Genomic DNA, 22,510 nt, shown 5'->3' on the forward strand with positions numbered 1-22,510 from the left:
TACAACTTGCACTTAACTTCACTTATCTAATCAGGCCTTTAAAATACGCTTGTCAAACAGCCGTTGTTTTTCTGGAGGAATTTTTTTTAAATGTTGTATTATCACGGAAAACTCTTTAACCCTATAGTATACAGCACTGCCCGTTTACACCAATTGAAGACCTGGTATTGTATTTCTAATTAGCTTAAAACACCTTTTCTTGGGGTTTGACTTGATTAATATTTGTAGAGTGAAATTATTACAGCCATTTAAATTTTTAAAGTGAACTAGGTAATTATGCAGACTTCACTCCTTGCCCCATCTGACAGGTGTATTTAATAAAGGAGGAGTAGAATTTTTAATTTAAGAAAGGTTAAGGTTTTACTTAATCCAGTAACAAGCCATCAAAATGTTGGTAGTCTCCTTTGTACGTAGTGTGATGTTTCAAAGGAATGAGCAGGTGCTGGGATAAAGGATACTAACACAAAATGTTACACATTAGTTTCCTTGCAGGAGGAACCACAGATAGTCTTAAAAAGAACAGGAGTACTTGTGGCACCTTAGAGACTAGCAAATTTATTTGAGCATAAGCTTTCGTGGGCGACAGCACACTTCATCGGATGCCTAGAATGGAACATATAAGAAGAGTGTGTATATATATATACATACAGTACGAGTTTTTTCATGAAGTTGATGGATTTCCACTGCATACAGCTACATGCAGTGCCTTGCATAGTGACAGGTTTCAGAGTAGCAGCTGTGTTAGTCTGTATCCATAAAAAGAACAGGAGTAGTTGTGGCACCTTAGGTCTAAATTTATTTGAGCATAAGCTTTCGTGGACTACAGCCCACTACAGCCCACTTCATTGGATGCATGGAATGGAACATATAAGAAGAGTATATATATATAAAGAATCCTTATTGAGGTTGCCGGAAAAAAAACATCCCGATGTGTAGGAAGAATAGTAAATATGGTAGGCGACCAGCTTGGCTTAACAGTGAAATCCTTGCTGATCTTAAAAGCAAAAAAGAAGCTTACAAGAAGTGGAAGATTGGACAAATGACCAGAGAGGAGTATAAAAATATTGCTCAGGCATGCAGGAGTGAAATCAGGAAGGCCAAATCACACTTGGAGTTGCAGCTAGCAAGAGATGTTAAGAGTAACAAGAAGGGTTTCTTCAGGTATGTTAGCAACAAGAAGAAAGTCAAGGAAAGTGTGGGCCCCTTACTGAATGAGGGAGGCAATCTAGTGACAGAGGATGTGGAAAAAGCTAATGTACTCAATGCTTTTTTTGCCTCTGTCTTCACAAACAAGGTCAGCTCCCAGACTGCTGCACTGGGCAGCACAGTATGGGGAGAAGGTGACCAGCCCTCTGTGGAGAAAGAAGTGGTTCGGGACTATTTAGAAAAACTGGACGAGTACAAGTCCATGGGGCCGGATGCTCTGCATCCGAGGGTGCTAGAGGAGTTGGCGGATGTGATTGCAGAGCCATTGGCCATTATCTTTGAAAACTCATGGTGAACGGGGGAGGTCCCGGATGACTGGAAAAAGGCTACTGTAGTGCCCATCTTTAAAAAAGGGAAGAAGGAAGATCCAGGGAACTACAGGCCAGTCAGCCTCACCTCAGTCCCTGGAAAAATCATGGAGCAGGTCCTCAAGGAATCAATTCTGAAGCACTTAGAGGAGAGGAAAGTGATCAGGAACAGTCAGCATAGATTCACCAACGGCAAGTCATACCTGACTAACCTAATTGCCTTCTATGGAGAGATAACTGGGTCTGTGGATGAGGGGAAAGCAGCGGATGTGTTATTCCTTGACTTTAGCAAAGCTTTTGATACGGTCTCCCACAGTATTCTTGCCAGCAAGTTAAAGTAGTATGGGCTGGATGAATGGACGGTAAGGTGGATAGAAAGCTGGCTAGATCGTCGGGCTCAACAGGTAGTGATCAATGGCTCCATGTCTAGTTGGCAGCCGCTTTCAAGTGGAGTGCCCCAAGGGTCGGTGCTGGGGCCGGTTTTGTTCAATATCTTCATTAATGATCTGGAGGATGGTGTGGACTGCACTCAGCAAGTTTGCAGATGACACTAAACTTGGAGGAGTGGTAGATATGCTGGAGGGTAGGGATAGGATACAGAGGAACCTAGACAAATTGGAGGACTGGGCCAAAAGAAACCTGATGAGGTTCAACAAGGACAAGTGCAGAGTCCTTCACTTAGGAAGGAAGAATCCCATTCACTGTTACAGACTAGGGACCGAATGGCTAGGAAGCAGTTCTGCAGAAAAGGACCTAGGGGTTACAGTGGACGAGAAGCTGGATATGAGTCAACAGTGTGCCCTTGTTGCTAAGAAGGCTAATGGCATTTTGGGCTGTATAAGTACGGGCATTGCCAGCAGATTGAGGGATGTGATCATTCCCCTCTTTTCGATATTAGTGAGGCCTCATCTGGAGTACTGTGTCCAGTTTTGGGCCCCACACTACAAGAAGGATGTGGAAAACTTGGAAAGAGTCCAGCGGAGGGCAACAAAAATGATTAGGGGGCTGGAGCACATGACTTATGAGGAGAGGCTGAGGAACTGGGATTGTTTAGTCTGCAGAAGAGAAGAATGAGGGGGGATTTGATAGCTGCTTTCAACTACCTGAAAGGAGGTTCCAAAGAGGATGGATCTAGACTGTTCTCAGTGGTAGCAGATGACAGAAGAAGGAGTAATGGTCTCAAGTTGCAGTGGGGGAGGTTTAGGTTGGATATTAGGAAAAACTTTTTCACTCAGAGAGTGGTGAAACACTGGAATGGGTTACCTAGGGAGGTGGTGGAATCTCCTTCCTTAGAGGTTTTTAAGGTCAGGCTTGACAAAGCCCTGGCTGCGATGATTTAGTTGGGAATTGGTCCTGCTTTGAACAGGGGGTTGGACTAGATGACCTCCTGAGGTCCCTTCCAACCCTGATATTCTATGATTCTATATATATATATATATATATATATATATATATATAGCGAGAGAGAGAGAGACACACACACACACACATACAGTACATGTTTTTTCATGAAGTTGATGGATTTCCACTCCATATAGCTAAATGCAGTGCCTTGCATAGTGACAGGTTTCAGAAATGATGAAGTGGGCTGTAGCCCATGAACGTTTATGCTCAAATAAATTTGTTAGTCTCTAAGGTGCCACAAGTACTCCTGTTCTTTTCACAGATACAGACTAACACGGCTGCTACTCTGAAACTTGTCACAGATAGTCTTGTGATTCAGCAAGGCATTGAATCACATGCCTGACTTTAAGCATGAATATTGAAGTGAATGGGGAAGGGGAAAAACAAGAAAGACGGTTATTTTTGTGAAGTAGCACAAAAGTTTGCTGTAAGAACCATTTTGGGGACAGGGAGGGTGAGTTTCCCCAACCTAATTGCCTTGGGATGCTTCCATCACATCCTCATTTACAGCTTCAAGAGCTGACCGAGTATGAGCGGACTGAGCTGTGACCTAGAAACCAGGAAAGGCAGAGAGTACCAGAACCTGGCTACTTTCCTTGCTACTCTACACATTCAGCTCCCAGTGTTGCCGTTCATCCCATAGAGCAGTGTGGAAGAGCCATTGTTTTGCTGAACTGTTTACCTACATTATTCTTTTGTAGTCCACTTTTTCAATACACCATGGCAAAATAATCAGCTGACCCCTAACATCAATAGGAGAAAACAGTGAGAATAGGCCTGTTGTGAAGGGATTAATCTGTTTTCTCTTTTGTTTGAATTTTTATTCTGACCTTGGTCATCTAATTACATTGTTTAATGTCTGCTTTGCAAGAATACTGGAGAACACTGCTGCTGCAGGTCATGCTGTGGGGAATGAATTGCACTTGATACAATGAAATTTGAACGTAGTGTTGTTTGTCTGATAGCCTTATATTAACTTGGCATATTGCTGCCTAGTAGCTGAACTTGAATTCAAGTTTCCATGATATTTTTTTAAAACCATCCTTACTCACTAGGGGGCTGATCCTGCTGCTGTTGGAGTCATTGGGAGTTTTGCCACTGATTTAAAAGGGAGCAGGCTTGGCCCTACAATCGTATTTCACAGGGATGGACAAACATAGGTCCTAGGCAGTTCTACAATGTGATGCATGGCTGCCCCACACCTATCACCTATCACACTGAAATGTCAGGTCAGCAGTGAAAAGGCTAAGCTGAGAGGAGAGTTGGAAGTGCCAACGGGGTGGAAAAAAAGACCCTTGATAATAAAGAGGCTTGTATTGGCAAGTGGTGAAGCATGTTATAACATGTGACCATGTGGCTTGATTCTCACTGGTGCTTTTCACTAAAGGTCTCGGGGTGTGTGGTGGGACTAAGTATTTAGCTTGTCAGGGCCGCCCAGAGGATTCAGGGGGCCTGGGGCAAAGCGGTGCTTGTACTCGGCGGCGGTCCAGGTCTTCAGCGGCAGGGGGCCCTTCAGTCGCTCCGCATCATCGGCAGCACTGAAGGGCCCTCCGCCACCGCAATGCTGCCGAAGACCCAGACCGCCGCTGGGCCAGGGCTCACGGGGCCCCTGCGGGGCCCAGGGCAAATTGCCCCACTTGCTCCCCTCCCAGGTGGCCCTGGACCTCGTGGTTATACCATAATAGCAGATGCAGGGTTTTTTTTCCTATTAATTGTAAATACATCATTAATTATAACTAACCTTTGCTCTTTTCCTTTAACTAACTATTTAACTTTAATTTAACTCTGGGGTGTATTTTGGGGGAGTATGATTTAATATTGTTATGTATTGAATTGTGCTGATTATGCATTAATGGACTGAATAGTATTATAGTGCATCTAAAGCATTTTGAAAGACTGGCACAAAATTAAGTTACTGCTTAAGTAGGTGCTGGGAAAATTAATTTCTTTTTTTGTCAGCCCACCAAGATGCTTTCTAATAAAGGTGACATGAACTTGTCCTTCTTTGTAGGATGTTGGGGTGTACGCCCTTCACGATTGTGTCCTATTTCTTCATGTGGTACTTGCCTCCTTTTGTAGCGGGAAGAGTTGTGTGGTACCTGACTTTCTATTGTCTTTTCCAAGCATTGACCACAGTAAGTAGATCTAGATTTACAACATTCTCAGCAATAAAATGCTTTCATTTTCTCGCTTTGCTTTATGTGCCTTCTGATTTAGTGGGTTGGGGGTTTTTTGCACCCAGTTTGCGCACTGACTTTCAGTGAGACTTAGAGTTCTAAGTGCCGAAACTACTTTTAAAAATGGGATTTAGGTATCTAAGTCACTTACTGCTTTTGGAAGGCAATGGAGAATCAGGCCCTCAGTTGTGAAATAGTTACTAATAGTCGTTCTTGGATATCCCTGGATGGGGAGGCTTGACTTCTCCACATTGATTTTAACATGAAGGGGCCTCACACCAGGCTAGCGGCAATATGTAATTTATGTATCATCTTTCATTTCAGTGGATTCCAAAGCACTTTTCTGACAGACTGCATACCAGGGGTAATCAATAAGTGGACCGCGGGCCAAATCCGGACCACCAGATGCTTTTGAACGAACCCCAAAATCTTCTTATTTAGTTATTGTTATCATTATCGTCAGGGCTTAAATTCAGCTAGAGCTGTATATTTCAACCCCCCCTGGAGTTTTTAAAGCATGTTGGGGATTGTGGGGGGCTCTGGGAAATACTCTGAGAATTTAAGCCCTGATTATCCTTATTTTTTTTTATTATTTTCTCTGGAGTCTGGACCTTTACTATACCTTGACCAAGAAATTTGGACCTTGACAAAAAATAATTGACTACTCCTGCATGCACATATGGGGTTCGCTTCACCCATCACTGAATTGCAGCCACTAGTAAGGTGAAATATGGTATCTGTTCAGCAACACAGAGCAACACTATGCAGCAGTTTAGGACAGGAAATGAAGAATCATATACAACTCAATTTTCAGGGGAAGTCAGGTAGGTCCAATGTAGTTTTCCAGTTGGATTTTTGCCAGCACACTGGACTTAATGACTCTCCTTTTATAAGTGCTGTCGGATCTGTTAGGGATGCTTGGGTTTACATCTCATACAAAATATTGTAGCTTTGAAAATTCATGCACCTAACAACCTGCTGGCATGCTTCTGATTCGGAGCTTGTCTACACAGCAAGTTACTACACTGCAAAAGCTGGGGTGTGAATCTACAGAGCACCACATGGATGCTGATGCAGCCCAGTGAAAGTCCCTGGAGTAGTGCATTCATAACTAAGCCACGCTCCAGGATTTTCACTGCTATAGCAGTGCCCAGATGGGACATTGTTGTATGGTAGGCTGATGCGCTGTAGATTCACACCCTGGCTTTCAGCACAGTAACTTGTGTAGACAAGCCCTCATAGAATCAGAAGATTAGGGTTGGAAGGGACCTCAGAAGGTCATCTAGTCCTACCCCCTGCTCAAAGCAGGACCAATCCCCAGACAGATTTTTACCCCAGTCCCCTAAATGGCCTCCTCAAGGACTGAACTCACAACCCTGGGTTTAGCAGGCCAATGCTCAAACCACTGAGCTATCCCTCCAGCCTCAGAGGAACTCCACCTGTGGCGGCATCAGTACCACTTTCTACAGCATGTGGGGCTTTCCCAGAGCAGAGTCTGTGGTAAGCCGAGTCCAGGTGATGTGCAAAACAAGACCCAGGTTGTGAGAGGACACGTGCACAGGAGAGGGCATGTGTGTATCTCTATTACAAAGTAATCTGCAGATTTAAAAAGCTGGAAAAGCACTGAGAGCTTCTCTGTCCAAATATCAACCTGGCCTGACCTTGCTTAACTGGTTAAATCTCATCTACATCACAGTTTAAAGTAGTGTGGCTGCAGGCCACCAAAATACTTGAACTCCTGAGTGACTTGGACTTTTGTCATTCATGCAGATCGCTTGAAGTTTAAGGGTCTGCTATATTTCAGTTTTTGGTTGGAGTATTAGCTCAATTCCTTTGTTATTTTCTATGATGATAGATTGTCATTAAGAAACCCACAGTTAGTTTAAATGAGGAAGAATTTTATGCCCTGTCTTTTGAAGGAAAAGATCTACTCCGCCCTTATAAAATGCTACATGATTTCAGCTTTAAAGCCTGTTTGTACTGAACGTAAGGCATCAGAGCTAGTCAGAAAGAAGGTTTTAGTTACAGCTAAGTAAGAAAACATCAACATTTGCCACATGTAACAGAGGCGAGTATGCACTTTGCGTGAATAGGGTAGCATGTGTCCTTCCCAGATACGTTCTCTCCTGTTTTATCACATAAAGCAGGGGTCGGCAACCTTTCAGAAGTGATGTGCCGAGTCTTCATTTATTCACTCTAATTTAAGGTTTCATGTGCCAGTAATACATTTTAATGTTTTTAGAAGGTCTCTTTCTATAAGTCTATATTATATAACTAAACTATTGTATGTAAAGTAAACAAGGTTTTCAAAATGTTTAAGAAGCTTCATTTAAAATTAAATTAAAATGCTGCTCTTATGCCGCCAGCCTGCTCAGTTCGCTGCCATCCTGGGGTTCTGTTCACCTAGGCTGGAAGCGGGATGAGCGGGGCCTGCGGCCGGGACCCCAGACCGGGTTGGGGGGGCGGTTCAGGGGTCAGGGCAGTGGGGTGAGGGGGTGTAGGGCAGAAGGCTGGGTGTGGGGGAATTCGGGGGTCAGGGCAGAGGGCTGGGGGGGTGCAAAGCAGAAGGCTGAGTGTGTGTGGGGGGGTCAGGGCAGAGGGCTGAGGTGCTCGGCTCGTAGGGGTGCTCCCAGCCCCCTGCCCTGAGCGGCTCATGCAGGGGGCTGGAAGGGATATGCCCTGTTCCTCCCCCTTCCCCAAGGCCCCATTCCTACCTCTCTCTGCCTCCTCTACGGCGTGCACGCTGCCATTCTTCCTCCTCCCCCTCGCTAGGGCCATCAGCTGTTCGGCGCAGAGAAGGAGAGGGGAAGGGGCAGGAAAGCACCACACTAGGGGAAGAAGCAGGGGAGGGGGGAAGCTTGGCTGCTGCCGGACCAAGCTTCTGCCTCCTGCCCCCGCAGGGGACAGCGGTGGGTGGGGGGGCTGAGTGGGGCCGGGGACCGGGACCGCAGCAGCGTGCCACTCAAAATCGGCTTGCGTGCCGTGTTTGGCACGCGTGCCATAGGTTGCCGACCCCTGACATAACGGGAGAAAGGCTACTCCTGTTGGTTTAAAGCACAAGATTGGGAGTCAAGAGGTCTGGTTTCTCTTTCCAGCTTTGCCAAAGACCAGCTCTGTGAATCTGGGCAACTGGTTTAATCTCTATGCCTCTGTTTTCCCTTTAATAAAATAGGAATATCATTACTTACTTATCTTATAAAGAGGGCAGTGGTGTGTATTTATTTACGTAGCACTGGAAGCTTATTAGATGCTTCTGATAAATATATAGGCAAGGTCACTGTCTCGAAGGGTTTGCCATCTAAATAGGCAACAGAGAATAGGATGCCTAGGGACAAGAGTAAATGCTAGAGCTGGAATATTTAGCATATGTGTTGTTTCAAAATTTTGGAAGTGATTTTTGTTTTAGTTTAAAACTTCGAGGTGAGAATTTACACTATATCTTTACTGCCAAAAAGGTATGTGTTTTACAGCAAGATAACTAACTCTGTCCTGTTAGGAAATGCTAGTGGTAACAAAACTCTGTAGCGTTTACCACAGTGTAGCTGCACGAGGCCAGCCATGAGCATAGGTGCCGACTCTGTGGGTGCTCTGGGGCTGGAGCACCCACGGGGAAAAATTGGTGGATGCTCTGCATCCACCAGCAGCTCCCCGCCCCGCCCCCTGGACCCAAGCTCACCTCCACCTCCGCTCTGCCTCCACCTCCTCCCCTGGGGGTGCTGCCGAGTCCTGCTTCTCCACCCTCCCTCCCAGCACTTGTACTGTGAAGCAGCTGTTTAGCGCGGCAAGTGGTGGGAGGGAGGGGGAGGAGGAGGAACGTGGTGTGCTCGGAGAAGAGGCAGGGGCGGGCCAGGGGCGAGCACCCGCCGGTGCCAAGGAAAGTTGGTACCTGTGGCCATGAGTGGTGTGGTTATAATGCTGACCTAACCTAGCTACATCATAGAAAAAACTACAGAGCCTTTTGGCCACTAGGATTACTTTGGGATAACTAGCACACAGTAATTATCTTGCTGTAAAACAAACAAGAGACTTTCTTGGCTGTGAAGACATAGCCTTAGGCAGTGTCTTCACTAGGAAAAAAGGTGCGTTCTTTGTGTTCACTAGGATTTTGCCTCATGTTAGTTAAGAACAAGGCTTTTTTCCTAGTGAAGACAATCCCTAAGGGTTTTTGGCATCCTGAAAGGAGAGTGGTTTTTAAGGAGGAAGTTGAAGGAGCACTAAGCGGAGGCATGTGTACTGGGCACGTTATTTATTATTTATGTGACCGTAGCACCTTGGAGCCCTAGTCAGGGACCAGGACCTGATTGTGCTAGATGTTGGATAAACACAGAACAAAAAGACGGTCCCTGCTCCAGAGATCTTATAGTCTGAGTAAGGGAGAAAATTCCTGTGCCCAATTACACATTGTTCCAGGCTATCAGAGGAACTGAGTATGCTACCCTGTAATGCTTTCCTATGTGGTATTCTTTCTTTATGTAGTTATTCCAAGTACCGTATTCTGCTCTCACCATGTTTCTCAGCCCAGACCAGAAGGAGAGAGATTCAGCAACAGCATACCGTGAGTTTGACATGGGCTTCTTGTTTTAAATTAGGTGTCTGAGTTTGGTTAAAATCCCTTTTATTGAAAGAAGTCTCCTGACATTTGTGTGGCCTAATATTGGGTTTCTAGACAAATGGGCTCTGATGGAAAAATGGGGCATCATAGGGTTGGTTTTTTTTTTTAATGTGCCTTGTAAAACATGCAGGAAGATGGAAATATTTACAACTGTTAGCCTGTTGGATTAGCCACAGACTTTCCTCCCAGGACATAAGTTAGCCACAAGAAACTACTCTTACTTATCCAGTGTTTTCTGGATTTCTAAAGCCAGTTGTTGCTATTTGAGTAATGGTTGCTAATTATAGGTGATCTGTAGAGGGGAAAAATTGGTGTTGAGTATTTTTATATTTTTTTTATATATTTTTTTCTTTTTGCCTTCTTTGGATATTTTACAGTAGAAATTCAGGTCTTGTCTAATCCGTTTTTCATAGACGACTTTGTGGGTGACAGGATAGCTGGTAGACTTGATATCATAGAACCAAGAAAATTAAATGTGACCAAGAAGGAAAGTGACTGTCTAAAAATTATCTATCTTGTTTTGGTTACACTCATTCAACTGTAACACCCATCAAATAGTTTGGAAGAAAGACCTCTGTTAAAACAGTCAGTTGATCATAGATTCATATAAATGTGGGTCTGGAAGGGAACTTGAGATGTCATGTAGTCCAGCCCCTTGCTGAGACTGGACCACATATAGACCTCTTGTCTTCCAGAAAGTTCTCCAGGAAAACCATACAAGACTTGCTGTTCCTTTTGTTTTAAAGCTAAAGGAAAAAAAGTCTTAAAACCCTTTCAAGCTTTCTTTATACATCATAAAGAGCAAATAAGGGCACAGTTAATTTTTCCTCCTCTTCACATCAGCTTTAAAGTTGTCATTTCCCTCCCTCCCCCCCCCCCCCCCGGTCTCTCCTCCTTATATGTGAGTATAACAGTCCATTCCTAGGTATCCTGGCCAAGAGCAGTGAAAGTGAAGAGAGAGCCTCCTATTTTCCTCAAATTACTCAAGCTCTACATGAAAAACTATGTCTTGACTTGGCCTTCAATATTCCCTTAGTGCGCTTCAAATTTAAGCACAGATTTTTGGGGGCAGGATTTTTGGGGGATTGCTTTTGTTTTTTTATGTTTTATTTTTTCCCTGGTTGTGCTTGTTTTCTTACTGGCAAGAGGCTTTCTTCCTCCAGTTGTCAATCTAATCCTCAACATGCTGGCTAGACTAAATGTAAAACAAAACCGTGTAAGCAGAATGGTATGGCCAAGATTTTGAACAGACACAAATCCGAAATTTCAGAGTTATGGTACCCACAGCATCCATAACTCTTCCCTGAGGTGCGGTACATATGTGATATGACATGTTATCTAATATTTCAACAGGAAGCATGGTCTAGTAATTAAAGGACAGGATTGGGAATTGGGAGATCAGAGTTCTGTTCATATAGACAGACTGTGGGAGAAAAGGGAATAAACTTTGGGAAAGTCACTTAAACAGTATGCCTTAATTCCCAGCGGCAAATTTAGCATAATACTTACCTCGCAGGGATGGTATGACACCTGTACATTAATATCTTTGAACTCCTGAAAGGCAGCATGTATAGATAGTGTTATCTTATTGTTTATGATTGAGTTTTATATGTCCAGTTATGCAGTGCAGCCAAGTTATGGCAGTGGCATGAATAATAACTTTGAATTTCCTGACTTGTGTGTGTGGGTTTTTTAAAATATTTCTTTGGCACTGAGATTTCTTGCAGTGCTGATGTTGACAAGGGAAATGGTCTCTTTTTACAAGGTCTTCTCAAAAACATTCCCGTCTGATCCTTGAGCGACATAATTTATGCTGACTTAAGCACTGGTGTGGATAGTGCTGTCAGTAGGAGAGCTTCTCTCCCCTTGCCATAGCTACTGTTGCTCACTCCTGGGGGCTGGAGTAATTAAGCTGACAGGAGAGCTCTCTATTGTAGCCGTAGCCTGAGAAACAGAGGTACCACTGCCCTCTACTGAGAGAAGTAGAACTCCTTAACCATGTCAGTTCTATACTGCTGCCTACTATTTGAATGCATGACAAAGGTAGATATTTTCAAAGTTATTTTAAGGTAAGTTCTACTTAAATTTAAGAAGTAGAACTTACCTTAAAACAGCTTTGAAAGCACTATTTTCTTGGCTAAGCTAGAAATTAACCATTAAAATGTAATAGACTATAGCTCACAACAACTTTGAAATATGCCACCTTTTCAGCCCAACACTGCTTAGAAAAGTAAATGCATTTGCAGGTGAATTTCTATGGCATCTTATGATGGCTTTCTTCTTACATGCAAGCATTAGGTAGAGCACACCTTCACTATCCACTATAGAGGTTACAAATGAAGAGGTGGCATTATGATACAATGCTGTGACTCATCTCATAGCAGATGACGGAACAAGGAGTAATGGTCTCAAGTTGCAGTGGGCGAGGTTTAGGTTGGATATTAGGAGAAACGTTTTCACTAGGAGGGTGGTGAAGCACTGGAATGGGTTACCTAGGGAGGTGGTGGAATCTCCTTTCTTAAGGTTTTTAAGGTCAGGCTTGACAAAGCCCTGGCTGGGATGATTTAGTTGGGGATTGGTCCTGCTTTGAGCAGGGGGTTGGACTAGATGACCTCCTGAGGTCATCCTGAGGTCCTGACCTTCCAACCCTGATATTCTGTGATTCTGTGATCTGTAGTTACCCATTGCACCAGATGCTCAGCGATTTTTTTGAAGCACTGCATGGCATGCCCAATTGAAATTTTAGTTTGGGTTACAGCCAAATATTTTAGGTCAGACTCCTATTTGGATCTGGGCTAGCCAGTACTTTTGGTCAGCCAGTCAAGTTGGGAGTGAAATTTGGGGTTGGTAACTTAACCTGAGCCAAGAAAACACCTTAGGTGACCCATAAGGTCACATCCTCCATTCCAGGGTCCTCTCTGTTTGAAAAGATAGCAGCAGTTGCTGGAAAGTCCCACACTGTGGAGAATGAAAGCTCAAAACAGGAAACCTCTCTGTCTCTCTTAAGTAATGGCTCTGCACCGTCTTTCATCTAAGCCCAAACAAGAGTACTCATAACACACATTTGAAACAAAAATTCTCTTTACACAAATCAGGAACTATCTCTTTAAGTCATGCATGTTTGGAAACTAAATCCAGTTTGATGGGATGCAATAATGAGAAACCTGAATTTCGGATTTGTGCTCAGCAGAGCAGACTTTAAGTCAGTAATGTCTAAGCAACCCAGTTTAGGGGGAAAGAGGATGCTATAGCTATATTAATTATGCATCACTTAGAGTCAGTGATGGTCCATGGATCACAGTTTGAGAAATGATGAACTAGGCAAACATGGCATTATAAAATGAGAGAACTGATTGGCTTGATCTCTCTGGAGGCTTTTCATTTAATGCTGTAATACCGAGATGTAATGATTTATCATTCTCTAAATCCTTAAAATGATGCTGCTCTTAAGATACTTGTCTCCATGGCGGAGGTAACTCCTGCCCCAAGACAGGAGAACAAGTTAGTTAATTCACATAGGTCATTTCCTAGCCAGACAGAAGGAGAGTATTTAGATACCCTGGAGCTTTTGGGCTGATTGAGGGGATGATATTCAATTTTGTGATGGCATCAGCTGCTGTCGTCACCAATAGAAGTTGCTCTGATTAAAAACCACAAAACAAAACAAAAAGAGGCCCAATACACATGTGCAGTTAGCGCAGTCACATGCACACAGTTCTAAAAGTCTGGTCCTCAGTCACTTTAGATATTAAAACTTAGCATATAAGGGCTTCATGTTCTTCACAAACATCAACTAAAATTGACAGAGTGACTGTGAGGCAGATAAATATCCATCCCATTTACAGGTGACTTTCTAAAGTCACTATTAGACCCAGGAATAGCACGCAGGTGTTCTGGCTCCCAGTCCCATGCTCAGAGAATGCCCCTCAGCATTTAAGCTATATTTCAACTTTATTCCCCTACGTAGATTAGCCCCAGCCATATAGCTCTTACATATGTTCTATATCAGGGGTTTTCAAACTGGGGGTCGGGATCCCTCAGGGGGTCACGAGGTTATTCCAGCGGGGGTCACGAGCTGTCAGCCTCCATCCCAAACCTCGCTTTGCCTCCAGCATGTATAATGGTGTTAAATATAAATTAAAAACACTTTTTATATAAGTCGCACTCAGAGGCTTGCTATGTGAAAGGGGTCACCAGTAGAAAAGTTTGAGAACCACTTTTCTGTAATAATATAGAGGTGGTCAGAAAACAGGAGGTGGAATTTCAGCTCCATCAAGGGATGCTGACCAGTTGTAACTGATGGTCAAGTTCTGCTGGTTTATTGATGCCATTTGTGAATGTTCCCTGTGTAAAAGGAACATCGCTTGCCTCAGTCAGTTCCCTCTTTAATGAGAGAAACCGCCAGGCTCAGTAAGAGCGGGTGAAACAAGCTCACCTCCTAACACATGTTTCTGCTTCCTGTTACAGGAATGACTGTGGAAGTGCTTGGAACCTTGATGGGAGCTGCGCTCCACGGACAGATTGTGGCAAGCGCCCATGCCTCTGATCACTGCGCTGTGAATCTCACCATAAACGCCACCGATTCTTCCAGTTCTCTAAGCAACGCTTCCAACCTTGGAGTAAGTGCATGCGGTACGAGGACACTAAAATCCCTAGGGGAGGTTGCAGTGGTGTTACAGCACGTCATCCTGCGGGATATACATGAGGCTGACATGCTTAAGGTTGGTGACATCAGAACCAAGACAGACACATCATTTTGAACAAGCCCTCCTGTCTGTTCTGTTTGTAATTGCTTCTTAGCATGACAACCAAATTATGCTGAGGAGCTTTGCTGAAGATGCTGAGACATATGGATGCTGAGGAGGTATATGGCCACCTTTTCTCTCCCCTACAGACTGGCTTGCTGTTTAAAATGGAAGCCTAATTAACAGGGCTGTCAATTAGCTGCCATTAACGCGTGTGATTAACGCACAGCACACTTAACGCATTAATTTTTTTAACGCGCGTTAATCACAGACCCTCTGGGCAGGAGGGCAGCATCAGCTGCTGCAGAGAACCTAAGGCCGGTCAGGCGCAATAACGCAAGCTGCCATCAGAGAGTGGGAAGAGAATAAGCTAAAGAAAGACGTGGTTCTCATCCCAGCCATGGAGGAGTAGAGATCTTGACCCCCCCTTCCAGGGTGACCATATTTCTTAAAGTAAAAACAGGATGACCAAGGGCTCATCCAAGCTGCCCCCCTCCCACCTTGCAGGGGTCACCCGAGCCAGCATCCCCCATGCCTCCCAGAGCTGGGGCTAACTCTCCCCCACCCCGTGCCGCCTGCATCTGGGGCTGAGTCCTGTGCTGACCGCAGCTGGGGCTGCCCCCCCCCACTGAGCTCCCCACTGCCCATGGCTGGGTCTCCCCCTGCCCCAGCTGTATGCCGCCCATAGCTGAGGCTAGGGCTGACCCCACTCCCGAGCCCCGTGCTGCCTGCAGCTGGGGCTGACCCCAAGCCCTGGGCCGCCTCTCTACTCCTACTTGAGATTCCCCTGTTTATCCATCCCAGGATTTATTTTAAGTCCCAGGATTTATTTTACCTACATAATTGGCACTGGTGCAACCAATGCTGGAATATTGTATCCAGTCCTGGTGCCCACAATTCAAGAAGGATATTGATATATTGGAGAGGGTTCAGAGAAGAGCCACGAGAACGATTAAAGGATTAGAAAACCTGCCTTATAGTGATAAACTCAAGGAGCTCAATCTACTTAGCTTAACAAGGAGAAGGTTAAGTGGGCTGATTACAGTCTATAAGTATCTACCTGCAGAACAAATATTTAATAATGGGCTATCCAATAGCTAGACAAATTCAGACTGGAAATAACGTGTAAATTTTAGACTGTGTGGGTACTTAACCATTGGAACAAGTTACCGAGGGGCGCAGTGATTCGCCATCACTGACAATTATGAAATCAAGGTTGGACATTTTTCCAAAAGATATATTGTAGGAATTATTTTGGGGAAGTTCTATAGCATGTGTTATACAAGAGGTCAGACTAGATGATCACAATGGTCCTTTCTGGCATTGGAATCTATGAAACGATGAATTTCTCACATCACAAAATTGCCGTACAAATTGACAAGTCTCTGCACAAGGGGTTTTCAAGAGAGGACTGGCTGGAGGTGTGGCAGGGCAGGATTGAATTGCACTGGTAGCCTTTTGCCTTGCGGTGACTGTTTTCATTAGTGCTGTTGAGTAACCCCATTCTTTGAAATCCCCTAAGCAGCATTAAAGAAAAGAACCAGACATGAATAAAAAATCTGAGGTCATGTGGGAATGTTTGTGTGTGAAAATCCTACTCTCGTGCATTGTTGGGGCAGGGAGATATTGTGGGTAGAAAGGGTTGTTTTGCAAAGCATTGAGCTCCAAGTGATTTTATCCTCAAAATTACAAAAAAAAATAATGTGGAGGACAAGTAGTAGTTGGGGCCAAATCTTAATTGTCTCCATTTCAGGGGTGTGACCTCACTGTTTAGTCACATGAGATTCTTCTGACTGTGCAATAGGGGACAGCACGATGGCAGACAAACAAAATAACCACAATAATTAGCTATGATTCCCCCCCACACTTTAATAATATAATAACAAAAAACAAAACAGAACACAAGCAGTAAGCAATGGCTACTACAGATACAATCTCTTCTGTATGTATTTCAGTGAAGAGCTCTCAACAGAGATTAGACCAGTGATACTCAGACCTCAGTGGTTTGAGAGCCACATTAGTGATCAGTATTGCCCCAAAGAGCCACAGTAGTGTGAATTCATTGTTTCATTCTTACAGCAAAATGGCTGGCTAAGTATTCTCATTTTATCAGTTACAATTGTTTAATAACATAGTAAAAGCATCCTCATTGGTTAATAACTTAGATTCGTTCATAATTAAATCACACAGTGTTTAGACACATTAAGGAGCCACATTAAGGAGCCACTTGTGACACCCAGACTGAAGTTTGCGAATCACTGGATTAGTCCTTAAGAAGGGGTACACCCCCAGTGGGAACACTCTTCTCTAGGAGAATTTAAGACCGAAGTAAATTTTCCCAAAATCAGTATGGAGGCCTGTTTCAGTGTGTCATAAATAACTAAAACAATTAATAGATGGGCTAAGGAATTTCATTTAAGGATCAGTGAATCCTGTTTGATTTGTCAAGGATAACCTAACCACTTTATACATGGGCAAAGATGAAGAAAGCATTTAACTCAGTTACTTAAAAGGAAGCCATTCAAGGAGCAGTTTTGAGACAGGAAAATTGATAAATATTCAAGAATCTTAAATTCAAAGTACAGTACAACCTCAGAGGTATGAACACAAGAGTTACAAACTGACCGGTCAACCATACACATCATTTGGAACCAGAAGTACACAGGCAGCAGCAGAGACAAAAAAAACCCAACCCCCCGGCCCCCCAAACCAAATACGGTACAGTACTGTGTTAAATGTAAACTACTACAAAGAAATAAAAGGAAAGTTCTAAAAAAAAGGATTTGACAAGATAAGGAAACTGTTTCTGTGCTTGTTTCATTTAAATTAAGATGGTTAAAAGCAGCATTTTTCTTCTGCATAGTAAAGTGTCTGTCATAACTATAAATGGAAGGGAACAGCCCTCCTGTGTACAATACTGTAAAATTCCTCCTGGCCAGAGGCACCAAAATCCTTTTACCTGTAAAGGGTTAAGAAGCTCAGGTAACCTGGCTGACAGGCAGAAGAAAGAACAGGAGTACTTGTGGCACCTTAAAGACTAACACATTTATTTGAGCATAAGCTTTCCTGGGCTACAGCTCACTTCATCAGATGCATAGAATGGAACATATATTGAGGAGATATATATACATACAGAGAGCATGAAAAGGTGGGAGTTGCTTGGCTACACTTGAAAGTTGCAGCGCTGGTGGAGGCTTTCCAGTGCTGCAATTAGTAACTGTCCACACCTGCAAGGCACATCCAGCCAACTCCCTGGCTGCAGCGCTGGCTGTACACCTGGTCTGCTTGGGGTATAACAAGTGCAGCGCTGGTGATCCAGCGCTGCTCGTCAAGTGTGGCCACGCACCAGCGCTGTTATTGGCCTCCAGGGTATTAGGAGATATCCCAGAATGCTTTTAACTAAATTACTCTCTTTGTTTTGTTATGCAGCCTCTCTTTGTTTTGTTGTGAACTCGGAGCTCTGCAGCGCTCCGGAGCACAGGGAGCTGCTTATCTAAAAAAACAAACACAGCTCCTGTTTGCTGTGATCAATCTGTACCTGACTGTGAACAATCAACTGAGAAAACCCCCGGCCTGTCTCATTCACAGGGGTTGAGTGTTTGCTTGACAAGGAACAGCGGGGGCAGAGGGGAGAACGGGAGTCCGTTGGATGCAGGCTGTTTGCAGTTAAGAGTTAAGATTAAGGGGTCGGGAACATTTTCTGATTTTGCAAGTCAGGAAGCTAACATACAGTGTTGGCTCCAAAAATCCACTCTCTCTCTCCCCCCCACCCCCTGTCACACTACACCCCACCCCATCCCCCTCTTTTGAAAAGCACGTTGCTTCCACTTGAACGCTGGGATAGCTGCCCATAATGCACTGCTCCCAACAGTGCTGCAAATGTGGCCACACTGCAGCGCTGGTAGCTGTCAGTGTGGCCTCACACCAGCACTGTCCCTACACAGCTGCACGACCAGCGCTGTAACTCCCAGTGCTGCAACTTTCAAGTGTAGCCAAGCCCTCAGACTTGTGTCCATTAATTCTTTTGCGTAGAGACTGTCCGGGAGAAGAAAGACTTGCTAATAGGTGTTAGCGAAGAGAGCCCACCCCATCAGCCAGTGAATTCTGTTGAGCAAGAGAAATCAGGGTTTAATCCTTCAGGACAAGGAAAAAGAAGAAAACTTAATTTTGCAAAGGGAAACCACAGGGTAACCCTAAAAGGCCCAGACCCCAGTGGTATTGAGCCAAAGGTGTGGCATGACAAAAATGATTGTAAATGGACACTTGCAATGGATTTATCGCTATTGCTAATGGTGATTTTTGTAACTAATGTGTTGCTATTACCAAGAACTGTAAAGATGTACAGTGTGCCTAATCTTTTGGAAAATCCTTTGAACATGTTGAGAGTATTTCGTCCCCTTGTTGGTCCCTTGGGTCAGGTGTCAGCCAGGTTACCTGAGCTTCTTAACCCGTTACAGGTAAAAGGATTTTGGTGCCTCTGGCCAGGAGGGATTTTATAGTATTGTACACAGGAGGGTTGTTACCCTTCCCTTTATAGTTATGACAGTGTCAAAGCCGTATTAAGTCAGTGTTCAGTTGTAAGCTTTTGAAAGAATAACTATAACATTTTGTTCAAAGTTACAACATTTCAGAGTTACGAACAATCTCCATTCCCGAGGTGTTCGTAACTCTGAGGTTCTACTGTAAATCCTGCTATTTTTTCTCTTTTTACCAATATTAGCTCATGTATCCTTTTGGAGTTCACAGTCAAAGCAATCTGGTGTTTAATAGGAGAAGCTGTTAATGCCTTAAGTTACAATAGGATTTCAATAGTCCATTAAAATTATTACAAGAAACAACTCTAATCCCTTGGCAATGCTCTTGCAGACTCTATCTCACCAATGATGCTGAAGTCTCAATGATGTCATCGTGCTGCAGAAGCAGTGCTGAGCTGGAAGGTTATTGCTTCTTGATGCTGTGTTGTTGCTTCTTTATTCTTCTTAGCTGTCTGGTTGCTGCTGTGTGCTTGCTTGTAGAGATGAGGTGGCCAGGCTGAACTGAGCGCATAGGAAAGCGGAACCATGTAAGAGTATAAGAGCACAAAAGAGTTTGTAAGAACAAGCATGAGAGTGCATGTCCCACTTCTGAGGAATTTATACTCTTCTCTTTGCATAGTCTCACTGAAGGTGGAAGAAGCACACCTTTCAGGGCTTGGCTGGATTCAGATATCCGATGCTGTTACATTTCATTTGCTTGTCACCTTCATGGGATTGCCTTGGTAGCATCTTTGTCTCATGAATATGCAGTCTGTTAATGCACATGCAGTAGAGCTGTAATTCTTCAGCTTTATAGTTGTATTGATTTTTGGCTTTGTGGCAGGAAATTCTCAGAACATTAGCGTTTTAACTCTCTTTTATTCAGTTCATTTTCGGAGAGATTCCTTTAGCTCCATCAAGGTTTTGAAATTGTTTCATATAAGTCAAAACACAGTCCAAAAAGTATTTTAGCTGTTAAAATAGCCTTTTTTTAATTTAAATTATTATTCAAAAGAGTCTTTAAACTTAAATGGTGATCAAATAAGGTATTGTCTTTTCTTCTTAACAATCTTTGCAGAACTTTTTCTTGTCTTTTTTGAGTTTGGCAAGATGTTTAAGCTTTGCAAGGTAACTGATTAATTCCCCAGTGAATATCAATATTTTATACTCAGATGGTTTCTTATATTAACCTGCTATAGCATTCAAATGACCTTCCTATACTTGTACATAAAAAATCTTACGAGTCACATAATAGTAGTCTCAGGAAGTTACTATTTGAAGAGCTAGTTTTAGATACAAAACATTTGCGAATACACGTCTCAAAGGAAGCATATAACATCTTAAACAGTTGAGGGACAACAAGGGGTTTTCCCTGTCAAGAGGAAAGATGAGTCAGAATTAACCAATATCTTCTGTAAAACAGTTCCCAGCCATAAATGTTCTCCTGGAAGTTTAAAGAATGAAGACGTTAAAGTTTTATAAAAGAAATCAGTTTTTATTAGGATATCTCTAGAATTCTTTGTGTGGGGTTTAAAACTAAAGATTTTCTCTCTGTAAAGAGGGAGAAAGAGGCCCAGTTTTATGCCTTAGTCTACACCTCTGAAAACACATCTGAAGCATAATTCCTTCTCATGAATAAAGAACAGCCTTACATTCATGTATACAGCCATCTCTTTCTCAAACATAAATAGCTTACAAAGTTTTGGGTTTTTTTTTAGCTAAAGATCATGTCTGTACCAAACTTTTATCTTGTACATGGGGGGGGGTAGCCTGTTCTTTGAGAAGATGCATTGTTGGTTAATGGGCTTTTTTTGACCAAATGGTTCCTAGATTTGCAACCTACCATTTGTAGTATATTTATAGGCTTGGCAGAACTTTTATTCTTATTTTTTGATAATTTCAATGGCTAATATCAATGTTTACTTTTTAAGTATTTTTTTCTACTTTTATCAATTTAAATTGTAACAGTTGCACAATTTATGGGTTTTCAGCATTTTTTCTATTTTAATCTATTTAAATGTTCATGGCTGCAAGAAAATTATGGGAGTGTTGCCGGCTCAAAGAGCCCGAGGCGGAGCAACAGCAGGGTTCGTTGCCCGGTGTGCGTCGCACTAATTATCACACCAGGGTGGAGAAGCAAAACCAGGTTTATTTAAGCCCAAAGAAAGGTGCCAGGGAGAAAAGCATTCTCAAATCCTGCACACAGATACAAACAGCTCTCTCTCTTTATACATAACTTCAGCTAAGCATTCCCATCACCCCCACACTCCTCCTCTCCCCCCACCTTTCATACCCATGCAGCAAATACACTTTGCAATAGCAATCACATGAAGCAGTTAAGTCATACTTGGCAAAAAAACCACCTTAGCTCGTTAGCAACTCTTCTGTGATCAGTTATCTGTACTTTCCCACCGTGGGGGCTACGTTCTCATGCATATAACTTTAATTACAGCACCTGCTTTCCGCCTATCTTATTTAGTATTGGCTACATCTAGTATCAAGCAACCTTGCCACTGCCAGTAATTAGCACATAACACAAAAGGTTACAAAAGTTTAGTAAGGCTAACAAAAGCACTTTACATAAAGGTACTTTGGGTCACATAGGCCCAAAGCCATCCTCCCGAGTTACCTAGATTTATGCCTAGTGACACCAACAGGGGGAAGTACAGATGGGGAGTCAGACAGTAATTATTTGATGACTAGACAATGAGATTCAAAAAGTTAAAGCGCTGTAACTGTTAAAACACAAAAAATTGTCAATATCATATAATGTCAAAATATACAAAGTAAATATGCTTAAATGAAACTTTAATAATTTCTCAAGCAGTATTAGTAAGGCTTTTGTTACTGTCTCACACGACTTTCTCATAAACAAACTAGGGAAATATAGCCTAGAGAAACCTATTATAAGGTGGATGCACAACTGGTTGGAAAACCGTATTCAGAGAATAGCCTGACACTTGTCATGACTCTCTTTGATTGAGACAGCAGAGATTTCCTAGGAATATCCTTAATTAGTTTGAACATTTTCATTTAATTAAATAAATATAAGCTACCAAAAACATAAGAATGTGAGCTTTATATTCTCCAAGCATCAGTGTATAACAGTAATTGTAAATATCTCCTAAATTTCAGTAAAAGTGAAATCAAGATTGGAACATTATACACATAAATTATAATGATTTTATTAACTAATTCTGCATCTGTATTGAGGTCTCGCTCATAGCGTATGAAGACATATTGGCTGCAGTATGCCGACCACAAAATCTGTAGCTAGATTAATCTCATTTGCAAAACTTCCGAACCATCCGGCACATGCTGCATATCTGTGACAGACGAATGTATATGTCTATCGCTTTTATATAAACATGTCCTGGCTGCTGACATACTAGACCTTTTGTTCATGGCCATTTTACTTTTTGGTAGAAATTTATACTTACAGGTCCTAGATTTATCCTGAAGTAAATTTTATTTGTAAATAGTCTGCAGCTGTGAAAGTTCCTCACACAAAGAAGAGCACACAGCTGGCTGTACGTACCTGGGA

At 43.0% G+C, this 22,510-nt stretch overlaps 1 protein-coding gene across 3 annotated transcripts in view; it reads left to right on the forward strand.

Moving 5' to 3' along the window:
* Positions 1-22,510, forward strand: part of MFSD2B (major facilitator superfamily domain containing 2B) — a 60,331-nt gene that overhangs the window by 12,867 nt on the left and 24,954 nt on the right. For all 3 annotated transcript variants that reach the window (XM_039532936.1, XM_039532937.1, XM_039532938.1), the window contains 3 exons: positions 4,930-5,053; positions 9,572-9,650; positions 14,175-14,326. In XM_039532936.1, the coding sequence (XP_039388870.1) occupies positions 4,930-5,053; positions 9,572-9,650; positions 14,175-14,326 (355 nt within the window). The remainder of the gene's footprint in view (positions 1-4,929; positions 5,054-9,571; positions 9,651-14,174; positions 14,327-22,510) is intronic.

The sequence above is a fragment of the Mauremys reevesii genome, linkage group 3 (genome assembly GCF_016161935.1).
Source record: "Mauremys reevesii isolate NIE-2019 linkage group 3, ASM1616193v1, whole genome shotgun sequence".
In the NCBI taxonomy this organism is placed as follows: Eukaryota; Metazoa; Chordata; order Testudines; family Geoemydidae; genus Mauremys; species Mauremys reevesii.